Raw genomic sequence first — 17,684 nt, forward strand, 5'->3', positions numbered from 1 at the left:
ACCCTCAGTCTCACAGCTTGCAATGGGAACAAGTCCCTAAAGCACTAGCTGTTACAATCAAAACCCAGAAAGGGTATTACTTGTGAAACATCCCTGGATTTCCCATCTAAATTGAACTAGTGCACAAAAGTGCTAAGTGTAGAAAGTAAAGTGATAATCACTAAAAGCAGTGAAATGGTTCAACTGTCTCTATCCCCCATCCAGGGGTCAAGTGGCGTCCAAAATCAGCCGGGCTGGGGGTTAGAGACAGTTGAACCATTTCACAGCTTTTAGTGATTTTTTTCATTTATTATCACTTTACTTTCTACACTTAGCACTTTGTGCACTAGTTAAATTTAGATGGGAAACCCAGGGATGTTTCACAAGTACCGGTAATACCCTTTCTGGGTTTTGATTGTGACAGCTGGTGCTTTAGGGACTTGTTCCCATTGCAAGCTGTGAGACTGAGGGTATCTCATTCACATTGATTATTAATTGTAAGCTGGTTTGCTTTGGTTCAGCTGCCTCTACCCTTCACCCTGTTTCCGGGTCAGGGGGGGACTTCTTGTTTTTGTCTATATTGTAGTTTTCCCCACTTTGGGTTTTTGTATTGTTCATTGGGTCCTTCATTAAAGCAGGATTACTTGGAACTTGAAGGCCCTTTATGCTCTTTTTGTGTTCCTTGTGGTTTGTACTTTGAATCCCTCTTCTTTTCTATGGTTGGCTGGTATAGGAAATATCAGCAACTTATCCCATGTCATTGCATGTTGTTATCAAATGAAAATGAGCAGAAAAAAACACACGTTTTGGGCCAGATTCTGTTAACGATACCTACATTTGTAGGCACCTACAATATAGATGTTTAAACATGTCAATCACGCATTAGGCATCGCTAATAGAATCACGCCTACATTGTAAGCGTCTCTAATGTAGGCCAGGGTTTACCTCACCTACAATGTAGTTATGTTTCTGTTAGCAAAAGATGGTACAAATTGATTGAACTTAACAGAGGTGAAAGATAGTGGTTAACAGCTCAAGGGAACCGTTATTGAAGAGAAGGAATTGCATGGGTCAGCTTGCCTAGAAACTTCAAGAACAGATATGTTTTTAGGCGTTTCCTAAATTCCCCATAAGTGAAAGGCATAAGCAATTGTTCTTGATCTTTACCCCATAATGCTGCTTGGTGTGAGAGAAGGTATTGATGGTGTCTTTTGAGTTTACATCCGCTAACTGGGGGGGGGGGGAAACGAAGTTCAAGTGTGAGCTTCTCTTATGTCTATTGGCTTAAGGAAAAAGGTCAGTTATGTATTTAGGGGCTAGGCCGTATAGTACTTTAAAGCAGAGACAGGCAAACTTAAACTTTACGCATGCCTCCATCGGTAGTCAGTGCAGTTGTCGGTAGTAAGGTGTCACGTGATCAAACTTCTTCAGCCCGAAAATCAGTTTGACGGCTGCATTTTGTATTAATTATAATCGTCGCATATTCTTTTGGGAAATTGCTAAATAGGCGATGTTACAGTAATCAAGTTGACTCAGTACAAGGGATTGTACCAAAATTCTAAATGCTGACATATCAAAATAAGCTCTAATGGATCGAAGTTTCCAGAGAGTGAAAAAACCCTTTCTGATTAAGGAGTCTACTTGGTCTTTCATGCTTAGGCACTGATCTAGTGTTACACCCAATACTTTCATAGTAGTCTGAATAGGATAACTAAGTTTATTGATGCATAGTGGTGTTTTGGTGTCAATCGGATGTGGCGAAGCTATAAAAAGTTTTGTTTTTTTCTGAATTAAGTCTTAGTTTGAATTCAATCATCCACCCCTCTCATAGAGAGGAATCCTCTATAATAAAATCCTAAGCGCGCATGCGCACTTAGGACGGCGTGTTCCCTGACAGTATGATGTGTCCCTCCGTGCCGAATTCCATTTTTGAACATGGAGGCAGGAAACACACTGGTGACTCCCCCCTCCCGTCCTCACTCACCACCAGACAAATCGCTGCTGCTGCTGATTCTATAGGTGTCAGAAGGGGGGGCATAGGGGCCATGCCCTCCCCAAAAATTGCCCCTCCTGTATATAATCCAGTGGGGAGGAAAACCCCCCACTTCTTCCGAGGCTGGGAGCTTGCTACCAGGCTAACGCGCCCCTGCCGGCATCTACTTCTCCCCCTCCTCCCTCTCACCTGCTCACCCGCCTGCCGCGTTTAACTTCTTAGAAAAGTGCTGTGCCGTGTTGCTGCTGGCCTTGCCATCTTCTCTCCCCTGTGGCCCACCCTCTCTGACAACTTCCTGTTTCCGCTAGGGCTGGCCGCAGTGGACAGAAGACACCGAGGTCAGCAACAGCACAGCGCGGTGCGGCACTTTGCTGTGAAGTTAAACACAGCGGGCAGATGAGCAGGTGGGAAGGAGGAGGGGGAGAAGTAGATGCCGGCAGGGGTGCGTTACAGAGTGTCGACCAGCAAGCATGCTGGCAGATAGCTAGGTGTAGAAGGGAGGAGCATATGGGACTGGGGAAAGGGAGAGATATGGACAGAAGAAGTAAGAGAGGGAGAGATGGACATGAGGTTCATGCCGGTGGGCCAGAAGGGGTGCTGCTGGACAGGGGGAGCAGGTAAGAGGTGCTTCTGGACAGGGGGGAGGTAACAGGAAGGGAGAAGGTCTACTGCTGGATAGGGGGAGCAGGGAAGAGGTGCTGCTGGACAGGGGGGGGAGGTAAAAGGAATGAAGAAGGGCTGCTGCTGGACAGGGGAGCAGTGAAAGGACACTACTGGAAAGGGGAGACATAAAACGAATGGAGATGGGTTGCTGCTGGACGAGGGGAGCAGGGAAGTGGTGCTGCTGGACATGGGGAGGTAAAAGAAAGGGAGAAGGGCTACTGCTGGACAGGGGGAGCAGGCAAGGGATGGTGGTGGACAGCCAAGGAAAGAGACAGAAAGAAAGAAAGAAAGACAGACAGAAAGCGGCCAAGAAGAGAGAGAGAAAGAAAGACACACACATCTATTCTAGTACCCGTTAATGTAACGGGCTTAAAGACTATTATATTTTATAAAGAAATATTAATTTGGGTGGAAGGTAGCTCGCATGATTAATAATTAAATAGATATACTGTATATCTATTCAAGGACCAAGACCCAGAACATTTATATGCAAACTGAAAGTTTATTTAAAAGTATTAAAAACCAAGCAGGTAGGCAGTTACAGATGGGACCTTTTGAGCAAAGGCAATAAGATTGCACAAGACAAATGTTGCTAAAGCAGAAGGATTCATTTATCTAGATTCAAAAAGTTACTCACAATGTGAATAATCCTTAAAATGGAGCAGAGACTGCATGGCCTGGTGAAGCACCATGGTGATCCAGGGAGGAGAAGAATTGTAGCTTAATCCAGGCTGGTTCCAGAGGGAGAATGAGTGTCTTCCCTCCTGAGAAAGGATTTTGCTTCATATTTATAGGGTTGAGACCTGTTCCAAAAATAGAATCCATTCTCTGTTCCTAGGTGGATGATGATTGAAGTACAATGGCTTAACATGGTGTCCCAATACAGAGTATTGTTACTGTCCTTGCTGGATGGAGGACAGTCAGATGAGGTCATCTGATCGAATGAGCTTATTTTGTTAGTTCAGAGATAGCGGAACTACTGCAGCAAATTTGCAACCTTTCTCTGAAAACAGGTGTGATTCCGGAGGATTGGAAGATAGCCAACGTTACGCCCATCTTTAAAAAGGGATCAAGAGGTGACCCGGGAAATTACAGACCGGTGAGTCTGACCTCGGTTCCAGGGAAAATGGCGGAAGCACTGATAAAAGAAAACATCGATGAACATTTTGAAAGAAACGAACTTCTGATAACCAGCCAACATGGTTTATGCAGGGGGAGATCATGCCTTACTAACTTATTGCACTTCTTCGAAGGAATTAACAAACAGATGGACAGAGGAGACCCCATAGACATCATATACCTAGATTTCCAGAAAGCCTTTGACAAGGTGCCTCATGAACGTCTACTCCGGAAACTGAGGAACCATGGGGTGGACGGAGACGTGCATAGATGGATCAGAAACTGGTTAGAGAGTAGGAAACAGAGGGTAGGGGTGAAGGGCCACTACTCAGACTGGAGAAAGGTCACGAGTGGTGTTCCGCAGGGCTCGGTGCTTGGGCCGCCGCTTTTTAACATATTCACAAATGATCTAGAAACAGGGACGAAGTGTGAGATAATAAAATTTGCGGACGACACCAAACTATTTAGTGGAGCTCGGACAAAGGAGGACTACGAAGAATTGCAAAGAGACTTGGACAAACTAGGGGAATGGGCAGAGAGATGGCAGATGAAATTCAATGTTGAGAAGTATAAAGTATTGCATGTGGGAAGCAAAAACCCGAGGTATAATTATACGATGGGAGGGATGTTATTGACTGAGAGTACCTAAGAAAGGGACTTGGGGGTAATGGTGGACATGACAATGAAGCCGACGGCACAGTGCGCAGCTGCCGCTAAGAGAGCGAATAGAATGCTAGGTATAATCAAGAAGGGTATTACAACCAGAACGAAAGAAGTTATCCTGCCGCTTTATCGGGCAATGGTGCGTCCACATCTTGAGTACTGCGTCCAGTATTGGTCACCGTACCTTAAGAAGGATATGGCGTTACTCGAGAGAGTTCAGAGGAGAGTGACACGACTGATTAAGGGGATGGAAAGCCTTTCATACGCTGAGAGATTGGAAAAACTGGGACTCTTTTCCCTGGAAAAGAGAAGATTAAGAGGGGATATGATAGAGACTTACAAGATCATGAAGGGCATAGAGAGAGTAGAGAGGGACAGATTCTTCAAACTTTCAGAAAATAAAAAAACAAGAGGGCATTCAGAAAAGTTGAAAGGGGACAAATTCAAAACAAATGCTAGGAAGTTCTTCTTTACACAACGTGTGATGGACACCTGGAATGCAATTCCAGAGGACGTTATAGGGCAGAGTACAGTACTGGGGTTTAAGAAAGGATTGGACAAATTCCTGCGGGAAAAGGGGATAGAGAGGTATAGATAGAAATTTAATGCACAGGTCCTGGACCTGTTGGGCCGCCGCGTGAGCGGACTGCTGGACGCGATGGACCTCAGGTCTGACCCAACGGAGGCATTTCTTATGTTTCTTATGTTTATGTTTCTTAGGAATTTGGTGTGAAGGGCTTCTGCTTGATCTACAACTTGTTAAAGTTCTGTTTAGCTCTGGTATCCACCCTGGCCATGTCTTTTGTCTTATCTGAATAGGTGTACTTTACACTTTCTGAAGGTGATGGCTCAGTCCTTTCTTTTGTAATAAGTACATTTAACACAAAAATGAGCTTCTGTTGTTCAGACTGGGGTAGTTCAGAGATTAATTTGGTCTTCTGGCCTACATCCTGTTATCCACTCTGGCCAGGTACTTAACACTTTCTGAAGGCAGATGGCTCAGTCCTTCCTTTTGTGTTTTATTGAATGGGGCATTTAACACCTTTCTGAACAAATGGCTGTGCTGGCTCAAAGATCACATCAGAAATTCACTTTTAAATCCATCAAATTAATAATTATAAAACCATCTTAACTCTAAACAGAATTATAAAACCATATAATTTTTACTTTAAGTCCCTCACAATAAATGATCTCTTGGGTCAGGCAATAATTCAAATTCAAAATTCATAACCCCAGCAACATTACCTATATCATGCTACATATTTTAAGATCATATCAGAATTATAAAATCATTTCATGCTACATTAAGAGAGGGTGGAGTGGGGAGGGACAGACTTCCCCCCGGGCATCGTCTCTGCTCCCCCTGGTCCTTCCCTGCCTCTGCCTTGCTGCGCGCATGCCTTCCCTTCCCCCCTCCCCCCGTGCCTTTAACAGGCCTATTTTTATAGTAACTTTCAAGCAACCAGAAACTACATTTATCTGACATCAATCAATCCCCCAAGGGTGCCGGTTAACTGAGTCTAATGTACACTTCTGTACATCAAATGCATTTACCTGTTAACTCTTTGCCTGCTAGGAAGTGAGTCTGTCACCACCAGGAGACAGCCCTAAGTATAACCCTGCTGGTGATCCGGGAATCCAGGTCATGGTATCCATCAAGAGACAGAAGCAAGAAATGCAAGAGCTAGAAGGTAAAGAAGTGAAATGCTATACACATGAGTGAATGGCTGCCAGGGAAGAAGGAGTGGATGATGGTGCTAGCAAAGAGCTGAGGTTTCAGGCAACCTGAGACCAGCACCAAGTCAAACAGGGCGTATAAACAGCCTTTCCTGTGAAATGCATTTCGGAGAAAGGAGATTGTGTTTCCAGTAATTGCGCCAGGGCACTCGCTATACCTTTCTGTCTTAGTAACTTTCCATCCTAGAATTAATGCAGCATTGCTACTGCCTCATGGTCTTTAGAATCCAGAATTTTTCTATTTGAACATAAATATTACTTCATTTCCACCATTTGTTCCAGAGGGGAAATAAACCTTAGTAAATAAGGCCTACCTGTCCTGCTTACATAGGGTTACCAGATTTTCCATAATGAAAATCCGGGACCCATGGCCCCGCCCCAGTCCTGCCCCATTCCGCCCCCCCTAGCCATGCCCCCAGCAACGCCTCCTCAAGCTGTTTGTTTGTTGGGAGGGCATCTGCACATGCGCTGGTGTGACACGATGATGTCACGCAAATGCAGGTGATGTCACTGCGTTGCATCCACGCCGGCGCAGATGCCATCCTGACGTCGCTGCTAGCTGGAAGCTTTTCAAAACCCGGGTAAAGTGCCGGGTTTTGAAAAGCCGTCCGGACTCCAAGACATGTCCTCGAAAAGGAGGGCATGTCCAGGGAAATCCGGACGTCTGGTAACCCTACCCTAACGTGCTTCCAGTGGGTTTCTAGAATCTTCACCTCTCCCTAGTTCACTCCAGGGGTGTTTAGATGGTGGAAGATAGGGAAAGGTTAGTTTCATATGCCACTGATTTTCCCATTAGATGTGAAAGTACGCAATCATTTTACAGAAAAGCTGAGTGCAAAACTTAGTAGCAGGCCCCAAAATACCTTCAGCAGGGCCGGATTTAGATGAAAAGAGCCCTAGGCTATTCCACTTATGAGGCCCTTTCACCTCCCATGTTTAAGTTTGTAAATTACATGAGAGATAATAAAATACATCATTACTGTGATATATATCAATATGTTAAATGAAACATGTTATTATTGGTACTAACCTTTATAAAAAATGCGACACGGATAATAAATAAAAAAAAGGCGAGAACACTTATTTGGACATTTATTCTCAGCACCATATATAGTACTTGTAACAATAACTAATCAAACATAACACACAACATTGCCCCTTCCTATGTCCATAGTGCCCCAGTGCGTCCTTCCTCACCTCACCCCCCCCCCCTCTGATGCCCGCCTGCCTCCCATCCCCCTTCCATTGAACACCCCCCCATGCCATCCTGCCTGCCTGCCTTCCGTTAAACCTCCCCACCCCCCTCCGATGCCAGCCTGCCTGCCTCCCATCCCCTTCCACTGAAACCCCCCCACCCCACCCCACCCCCGATGCCAGTCTGGGCCACCCTGTCCTGACGGATCCACGTTTTGCCTCTCTCCCCGCGGGGCTGGGCTTTGCCCAGCTATTTCCAGACTGACGTCTTTCCCTCCCCGATCCTCCTCCCAGGGCGAGACAAAGAAAGGGAGAAGCCGAGTCGGCACCCCATTGCAGCCGGAGCCGGTTCCGATCCCGAAGCGTAGAATTTCTTCTTATTTTCGGTTCAGTGTTTTAGTGTTCACTGTTTTTAGAAAAGTGTAATTTTAATTTTGCTTACAATTTGAATGTAGGCCCCTCTTGATCTTGAGGCCCTAGGCTGAAGCCTAGTTAGCCTATAGGAAAATACGGCCCTGGCCTTCAGTCAGAAAAACATGCACCCCCACCCCTTCCTCAGCTCATTTCTTTCTTCTCTCCACACCTGCTACTTTGTTCTTTCGGAAATTCAAGAATCTTTCTTGGCATTAGGGGCTTATTTCCCAACAGGCAAATTAAGAAACTGCCTACAGGCAACCCCCTACTATTGAAGGTCCACCCCATCAGTAGAAGTGGTGATCCCATGTGGCCTAATCCTTATTTTAGGCTGTCTAGCTGATACATCATTAAAAGAAACTACCGTGAATACATTGTAACTTGCACATTTTAAGGGGACCCTCAGTTGAAGGGTTAAATCCAGTAATGATTGGCATGATAATGCCTTCTTATCTGAGTAAAGAGTTCTTCCATAGTCATGCCTCTATTCTTAATGCAAATACAAGAGCTGCTTAGGATTTGATTGACAGGAGCACTCGACAAAGATTTTTTTTTAAGTTGCCACTGGCTTAGCCAACTGTCCATTGCCAATTCCCATTTCCCAAGTTGTACATCTGCCTTCCACGTATAGCAACCATCCTACAAAGAAAGCAGAATTTGGGGCATGGCAGCAGAAGCCACCCCCGATCTGCAACAGTGGTTCCAGATCAGAATCCAAGTCCATTTTTAAAGTCAAATACAGTTCATTGTAGGGCATCACTTGTAAATCCACATGTAGAATAAATAAATAGATGGGGGCAGCTAGGCCAGGTCTTGTCTTTGCCTAGCATCTGTGCTCACTGGCTGGCATCAATGGTTTTGTCTTTGCCTAACATATCTCTGCTCATTGGCTGGCATCAATGGTTTTGTCTTTGCCTAACATATCTCTGCTCAATGGCTGGCATCAGTTATATTGTAGGAGTACAAGAGAATCACTAAACCTGTTTCTGGATTTTTCACTAGTTAATGATGGGGAAGAATCCAGGAAAGAGGGAGCAGATGAGCCAGACACATCCGACAGCGAGGTTTGTTTTACTCGGCTCTTTATTTTCACAGTAGTGTTGGGTCAGCTATTTCCATTTGATTAGTCCTGACAAAATTCCTTTAAGGCCAATCTTTGTACTCTTGCTGCAGCCGCTGAAATATGCACATTATAGCAACAGAGAGAGCTTGTTAGGAGCTGTCTTGGCAAAATGAGGTTTTCTTTTACATCTTTATTCACTCCAAGAAATGTGGAAATAAAAACAGTAAAGCATAACACTGAAATTAGTTTTATTCTCAGAATATATGGAAACATAGGGTCTTTTTATTTAACTGCTTGCCAAACACAGCAAAAATGGCCTAATATATGGTTCATGCTAATGCATCCTGCATTAGGTTTGCCTTATGTCTGTGCTAACTGTGCACTAAAAAATTTTTTGCATTTTTAGGGGGTGGAGAGTGGGTGTTCCAGTGCATTTACATTACTGGTTAGTGCAGAGATAATGTGGGAGCCCTTATGTGTACAAAATAGGTGTGAGAAGTATTCCCATGGTAATTTTTTTAAATGGCTGCATGCTAATAAAAATATTAGCATTAATAGAAAACAATTGGAAATCGGGGCTTTTATGGCTACAGTAAAATAGCTTATCATGGGGGAAAGAACCACATAAGAGTGCACTAAGGCCAATTTTTACCACATCTTAGTTAAAAGACCCCATAGTCATTTACTTTCGCTTATACGTGGAGGGCCATTTTCGATATGATGTCTAAGTCTGACTATGGACATTTTGAGAAAAACATCCAAAAATCGGGTGGAGAAAATGTCCATTTTTAAAACCACAAGACGTCTATCTTTTTTTTCAAAAATGACCTATGTACCGTATTTTCACGCATATAACGCGTGCGTTATACGCGTTTTTACCTACCGCGCATACCCCTCGCGCGTTATATGCGTGAGCGCGGTATACAAAAGTTTTAAAACATAGTTCCCACCCCGCCCGACGCCCGATTCACCCCCCCCAGCAGGACCGCTCGCACCCCCACCCCGAACGACCGCTCGCACGCACTCCCACCCGCACCCGCATCCACGATCGGAGCAAGAGGGAGCCCAAGCCCTCTTGCCCGGCCGACTCCCCGACGTCCGATACATCCCCCCCCCCGGCAGGACCACTCGCACCCCCACCCCGAACGACCGCTCGCACGCGCTCCCACCCGCACCCGCATCCACGATCGGAGCAAGAGGGAGCCCAAGCCCTCTTGCCCGGCCGACTCCCCGACGTCCGATACATCCCCCCCCCCGGCAGGACCACTCGCACCCCCACCCCGAACGACCGCTCGCACGCGCTCCCACCCGCACCCGCATCCACGATCGGAGCAAGAGGGAGCCCAAGCCCTCTTGCCCGGCCGACTCCCCGACGTCCGATACATCCCCCCCCCCGGCAGGACCACTCGCACCCCCACCCCGAAGGACCGCCGACTTCCCGACAATATCGGGCCAGAAGGGAGCCCAAACCCTCCTGGCCACGGCGACCCCCTAACCCCACCCCGCACTACATTACGGGCAGGAGGGATCCCAGGCCCTCCTGCCCTCGACGCAAACCCCCCCCCCCCCCAACGACCGCCCCCCCCCAAGAACCTCCGACCGCCCCCCAGCCGACCCGCGATCCCCCTGGCGACCCCCACGACTCCCCCACCCCCCTACCCCGTACCTTTGGTAGTTGGCGGGACAGACGGGAGCCAAACCCGCCTGTCTGGCAGGCAGCCAACGAAGGAATGAGGCCGGATTGGCCCATCCATCCTAAAGCTCCGCCTACTGGTGGGGCCTAAGGCGCGTGGGCCAATCAGAATAGGCCCTGGAGCCTTAGGTCCCACCTGGGGGCGCGGCCTGAGGCACATGGGCCCAACCCGACCATGTGCCTCAGGCCGCGCCCCCAGGTGGGACCTAAGGCTCCAGGGCCTATTCTGATTGGCCCACGCGCCTTAGGCCCCACCAGTAGGCGGAGCTTTAGGATGGATGGGCCAATCCGGCCTCATTCCTTCGTTGGCTGCCTGCCGGACAGGCGGGTTTGGCTCCCGTCTGTCCGGCCAACTACCAAAGGTACGGGGAAGGGGGGTGGGGGGGTCGTGGGGGTCGCCAGGGGGGTCGCGGGTCGGCTGGGGGAGCGGTCGGAGGTTCTTGGGGGGGGCGGTCGTTGGGGGGGAGGGGGGTTTGCGTCGAGGGCAGGAGGGCATGGGATCCCTCCTGCCCGTAATGTAGTGCGGGGTGGGGTTAGGGGGTCGCCGTGGCCAGGAGGATTTGGGCTCCCTCCTGGCCCGATATTGTTGGGGAGTCGGCGGTCCTTCGGGGGGAGGGATGTATCGGACGTCGGGGGGGGGGGCATCAGGCTTTCAGGATGGGGACAGACCTTCAAGGGGGGACAGTGCACGGAAGTCAGGGGGGGTGAACGGAGAGTCGGAAAGTCAGGGCGGGCGAAAGGAGCGTCGGGCAGCATGCGCGGTATACCCGTGAGCGCGGAATACCAAAGTTTTGGTACATATCATCGTGATTTCTGCGCGCTATACCCGTGTGCGCGTTTTCTACGGGTGCGCGTTATTTGCGTGAAAATACGGTATATACTTTTCGATTTAAGGGGTAGGGAGGGGGGAATTTTATTATTACCGTACATGTTTTATATGATAATGGAATATAAGGGTGGGTGGGGTGGGAAAAGGGAAGGGATATGTTTCTATGTAATATATCAATGATTGTTTGTAAGTGATGTAGTTAATGTTAATCTGAATGAATATATTTAACACTTAATGTAATTTTGAAATTGAATAAAGAATATTAAAAAAAAAAAAAAAATGACCTATGTAGATGCTTTGGCCCTTAGTGCATCTATTTTTTGGGGGCAATTTTCGAATATGAAAGCATCCAAATGCAAAATGTCCATAACCAAGCCATTTGGACATAGGCGGAGTCACCATCTATAATAGACTGGTTATACAGTCATGCCAACAGAGCAGTGGGGCACCTTAGGGTCACTGCTGTGAACTTCACATAAAGGGTGCCAGGCATACATCTCACCATAACCCCCATACGATATATGGTGGACTCTCTAAAACTCCCCCAAAACCTACTGTACCCACCTGTCTACTACCCCTTTAGTCCTTATGGCTGTAGGTGTCACCTGTGAGGGGGTCAGTAACCACTGGGAGAGTGGGGGGGGGACATGCATTCATCTCTCCAGTGGTTATCTGGTTTGGGCACCTTCCTTTCTCTTATTCATTTTTAAAACAGGTCTAGCCCCAAACATCAAAGTTGTGCCCTGGACATTTTGTAAAAAGTTTGATTATCACTACAAAACATTGCCCGCCAAAATCTCATCCTTAACACGCCTCCAACATGCTCCCCTTGAGATTTAGACACACTGCAGATTTAAAAAAAACCTAGAAAAACATCTAGAAAGCTAGTTTTGAAAATGGCAAAACCAAAATGTCCAAGTGCCACTTTATGCCATTTTTTGGACATCTTTCTATTTTGAAAATGAGCTCCATAGTGACATAGGGGTCTTTTACTAAGCAGATTCTTTAAACTTTCCAAAAACTTCAAGAATGAGAAAAATTGAGAGGGGACAGATTCAGAACCAATGCTAGGAAGTTCTTCTTCACCCAAAGGGTGGTGGACACCTGGAATGCGCTTCCAGAGGGAGTGATAGTGAAAGGTCACTTGGACACACAAAGACAGAGGCGTGAAGAAAGTACAAGAGTTTTATTTACAGCATGCCAGACTCTTGTGCAGCGAGCAGCCTGCTTACAAGAGTGTCAGAAACAGGAAATGCACGGACTTTTATGCCCTTTTCAGTAAGCATATGCAAACTAATATATACAAAAACTACAATTTCATTTGTTACTTCTATAACTTTCTACAATTATTATTGGTCCTAAGCCAGCACTTGCGATAGTCCTATAGGAAGCTAGTTCATAAACAGCAATGATCCGTTCAGGAGGCCAGTCATCACCCCATTTTCCAATTTGGAGGGAGTCAGACCGCTTCTGGTGACCCCTGGCATTGAAGATAGGAGCACTCGGGCTTTCACCATCGGCCAGCAGTAACAGGAAGAAGCTGGGGCGGATCATGCCGAGTACACAAGTTCCAGTCCAACTTGCTGGCAACCAGGAGCATGCAAATAATTGCCGCAGAGCCAGCATAAGGGGCTGGCCAGTGATCATAGGAGATACCATTGAGCAGATTCTGGAGGGGACTCCCTGGTAGAGTGGAGGTGAGGTTGGCAGGCCAGGGAGTCCAGGTAGCTGTTGTGGCATTGAAGGAACAGAGCGAGGTACATTTGAGGTGTCCGACTTGAACATTGAAGGGACCATCAATCTGCTGCAGGCAGTGAGAGGCAATAATGGAGGTTCGCAAAGTCCATCGAGGAGGCCGAGGAGTGGAAGCAAAAGTAAGGTTCTGTGTAGATAGGCTTAACATGTCCAACTGCTTTGCCTCCCATGGCCATTGCTTACCCATATTAGTGCCACCACAAACAAAACAATTGCTAATATTAAGGGTTTGTCCAATAGCCTCAGCAAACTGTATAAACAAGTTTCGAGTAACTTCTGGAATTTCAATATCTACTTTCATGTTTTCATAAAACTGAGGAAATACAATGGAGTGATGTACTGGTGCTTGGGGTCGGGTCACTACATGGATGTATAGGTCTGCACCTGGGTCAGACCCTTTGCCTGAAATTCTAAACCCAATACGCCCTTTCACATACTCTAATTGCTGATTCCACTTTTGGGGTTTCATGATAGTGAAGGAAACTGGGTTGCAGGCCCCTACCGGGCAGGTAGGGCTAAGCATAGGGCCCAAGCGTAGAGTAGTGGAAGTTGGGGGTGGCTGGCCCTTTTCGTGGGTTAGGGGGTAAGTAGCCCACTTAATCTGATTTTCATATTGACAGACAAAGGCACCATACTTTCTCTGCCCGTACAGTGGAGGGATTATGAAAGGGCACATGTATTTATCACAGGTGGAGTAGTATCTCTGCCAACTGAGGGACCCACAAGTAACAGAATACTTAGAGTTCTCCAGACCTGCAGCCCTATCAGCAACCCCACATGCATCAAAATACACAGTTACTGGCTTCCTGGGATCCACTATGGGAGTTTGGTTAACAAGCGGACCATCAGCCCCATTAATGCGGACTTCTACCCATTTTTCATCTTTAATACTAGTGGGTTGGTAACATATGACTCCAACAGTGGTCTGGCACTTGCGATAATTGACTCCCTCATAGGAACAGACATCAGGTAAGGGGGCATGTGACAACAGAATTGGGTTCTGTACAGGAGGGCCATTTCTACCTGATTTCCATTACGGACCTCAGAAAGACATGGTTTAAAGGACTCAAGGGGTTGTGCCTGAGCTTCTGGCACAACAGGAAACAAATAAAAAAGGAAGAAGCATAAGACAGTAAGAAGAAAACAGCAGTCAGATATAACACATAGGAGCATTCGGCAGTGTATACACAGAAAAACCATTTGTCACAGAGTGACTCTCAATGTACATAGAAGAAGGTTCAATTGGGGCAGTGGTTAACCACAAGCAGTCAGTTAAACTCAAACACTTGTGAAAAGGTTATATTCAGAACACCTGCTAAATACAGTGGTAAATGTTCAAAGCAATTTTGAGGTTTTAGAGATCTTCAGCTGGAGGTCTGTCTTGCCTGGGGTGGCTTGCCTGGGGTGTCAAGCAGCAGGCTTGACTCTACTGTAGTGAAACCAGATTTCATGTCCGGACACCTTGACAGTTGTAGGGGAAGAAATGAGGACAGTGAAATGGCCTGTCCACCTAGGCTTCAGGGGGTCTGACTTCCAAGATTTTAGCCATACCGTATCCCCAGGGATGTAGTGGGGCCCTTTCCAGGACCCATTTGTGGAGCTATTAAAGGGCCTTAACTAAAGATTGGACCTGACTCTTGAGGATATCCGATCCCAGAGTAGCAAAGGAGCCAGGATCTAGGTTCACAATGGGTGGTGGCCGGCCAAACATGAGCTCAAATGGGGACAATTTAGTGGGTTTGGATGGGGTGCATCTAATCTGAAATAGGACAGAGGGCAGCAGGACAGGCCAGGACAGATTGGTTTCTTCATTTCGTTTCGTGAGAAGGGTCTTAAGAGTTCTATTCATTCTTTCGACCTGACCAGAGCTCTCAGGATGGTAAGCAGCATGTAACTTCCATTCAATTTGGAGAGCCTGAGCAGTTTATTGGACAACATCGGCAATGAAAGCGGGCCGCTGTCACTGCCTATAGAAACAGGGAGACCAAAGCGCAGAATTATGTCGTTTAGGAGGTGTTTGGTTACTTCCCTGGTGTGTTCAGTGCGAGTAGGGAAGGCTTCAACCCATCTAGTCAGGGTGTCTGTGAAGACTAGAAGGTGACTGAGGGAATGGGAGTAGGCATGTGGGTGAAGTCTACAGACAGAATCTGCATCGGATATGTTCCAATGGGTTGGTGTCCAGGAGGTGGCAGTCGTCTGGTTGGGGAATTTATTCTAGAACAGACAACACACTGTCAGACAGTATTCCAGATTAGCTGATCAAGGTGATTGATAAAAAATGTCTCTTGAGGGTCATTTTCATAGCGGGTTCTCCAGAGTGCGCCAGATCATGGCATCTTTTGACAATCGTGAGGGCCAGGTGTTGAGGAATGAATATAAGGGTACCTGCTGTGCTCGCATTTGAAGTATCAGTGTGTGTGTCTGGATTGGCACTTAAATTGGCGCATATTTGTATCCACCCCCCTTTCAGGACAGACTGGCCCAAAAGAGTGTGGGCCCAAGTCTGTTCCTGAGAAGTGTACTGGGGTGTAAGGGTGTCCAGAAAAGGAATGATGGTATACAGAGGAGCCGAAGGAGGGGGGCAGAGGCTGGCAGCTCGGGCTGTGCGGTCGGCAAGGGCATTGCCGCGTGAGACGAGATCAGTGACACGATGGTGGGCTTGACAGTGCATAACCGCAACACGGGAGGGCAATTTGACAGCCTCGAGGAGATTAAGAATGAGGGGAGCATGATGGATCAGGGGGCCAGAGGCTGTAATGAAACCTCAATGTTTCCAGATGGCCCCATGGGCATGCAAGGTAAGGAAAGCATATTTGGAGTCAGTGTATATGTTGCAAGACTGAGAGGCAGAGTGGCGCAGGGCAAAAGTGAGGGCATACAGCTCAGCTTCTTGGGCGGAAGGGCCAGAGGGCAGAGGGCCCATGAGTAAAGGGGAAGTGGCAGAGACTACTGCATAACCAGCGATATGGGTACCAGAAGGGGTGGCAGACGAACTGCCATCTGTGAAAAGAGTGAGATCAGGGTCCCAGAGAGGGATATCAGTGAGATCAGGACGGGAAGAATAAACTAAGTCAATGGTGTCAAGGCAGTTGTGCATGACTGGCTGGGAGGAGACAGGGAGGGGAGTGCAGGGGACAAGGAGTGAAAAGACAACAAGAGAGACCTGTGGGTTTTCACAAAGAAGGGCTTGGTATTTAAGGAGGCGCTCATTCGGGAGCCACAAGGAGCCTTTATGTTCTAGAAGAGAGGTCACACAGTGTGGGACAAAGAGGTCAATATGTTGGCCAAAAGTGAATTTGTTAGCATGCTGTAAGAGATCTGAGACAGCGGCAGTTGCCCGAAGGCAGGGAGGCCACCTGGCAGCAACAGGATCCAATTGTCGAGAGAGATAGGCAATGGGCCTACGCCAGGAACCAAGGAACTAGGTAAGGACTCCGGCTCCGGCTGCGATACCGGACTTTTCATGAACATAGAGCTGGAAAGGTTTGGAGGGGTCAGGAAGGCCAAGGGCAGGAGCCTGAGTCAGAAGTTTTTGGAGGCAGCGGAAAGACCACTCCTGAAGTTGGGTCCAGACAAAAGAGGCTGAGTCAGCGCCTTTGGTGGAATCATACAGAGGGCTGGCAATAGTAGAGAAATCAGGGATCCAGATACGACAGTATCCGGCGATACCGAGGAAGGTGCGCAGGGCTTTGCGAGTATCGGGAACAGGGGGACTATAGACAGTCTGGACACGGGTGTGGGGAAAGGACCTGGTACCCTGGGAAATATGAAACCCAAGGTAGGTGACACAAGGAAGGCACAACTGAGCCTTCTGGAGAGACACACGGTAACCGCAATGAAGAAGAAACTGAAGGAGAGAGCGAGTGTCCTCCTGACAGGCAGAGGTAGATAGAGAGCAGAGAAGAAGATCATCATCGTACTGCAAGACTTGGGAATCAGATGAAGGGGAGAAATTGGCAAGGTTTGAAGCAAGGGCGGTGCTGAATAGAGTGGGGTTATTTTTAAAACCCTGGGGTAGATGGGTCCAGGTTACTTGGAAGGTTTGTCCAGTGGAAGGGTTTTCCCATTGGAATGCAAAAATTGGCTGACTGGAAGGGGCTAACCGACAGCAAAAGAATGCATCCTTGAGATCCAAAACAGTGAAGTGGGTAACTCCAGGGGAACCAATCCCAACAGGGTATAAGGATTAGGGACAGTAGGATGGATGTCCTCTACAAGACGGTTGACAGCACGGAGGTCCTGAACAGGGCGGTAATCGGGGGGATCACCGGGTTTTAAAACTGGAAGGAAGGGGTATTCCAGGGTGATTTGCAAGGAACCAAAAACCCACAATCTAGCAAACGAGATAAATGGATGTGTATTCTCTGGAGAGCGGACTGGGATATGTGGTACTGCTTGATAGAGACCGGACTGGCAGAAGCCTTGAGGGCAACAACAAAGGGTGGGATGTTACATGCTAGTCCGGGGGACCCAGACTCAGCCCAAACAGTCGAATCAAGGCCCTCAAGAAAATCAGGTACAGAGAGTGGGGGTTTGCTTGCCATGGGTTCCGACAATAGGGAACAGAGGAGGCTTGGTGACG

General features: G+C 47.6%; 1 protein-coding gene across 3 annotated transcripts in view; it reads left to right on the plus strand.

Moving 5' to 3' along the window:
- Window positions 1-17,684, plus strand: part of RBBP8NL (RBBP8 N-terminal like) — a 108,488-nt gene that overhangs the window by 59,751 nt on the left and 31,053 nt on the right. For all 3 annotated transcript variants that reach the window (XM_033914968.1, XM_033914970.1, XM_033914969.1), the window contains 2 exons: window positions 5,994-6,108; window positions 8,765-8,826. In XM_033914968.1, the coding sequence (XP_033770859.1) occupies window positions 5,994-6,108; window positions 8,765-8,826 (177 nt within the window). The remainder of the gene's footprint in view (window positions 1-5,993; window positions 6,109-8,764; window positions 8,827-17,684) is intronic.

The sequence above is a fragment of the Geotrypetes seraphini genome, chromosome 11 (genome assembly GCF_902459505.1).
Source record: "Geotrypetes seraphini chromosome 11, aGeoSer1.1, whole genome shotgun sequence".
NCBI classification, from domain to species: domain Eukaryota; kingdom Metazoa; phylum Chordata; class Amphibia; order Gymnophiona; family Dermophiidae; genus Geotrypetes; species Geotrypetes seraphini.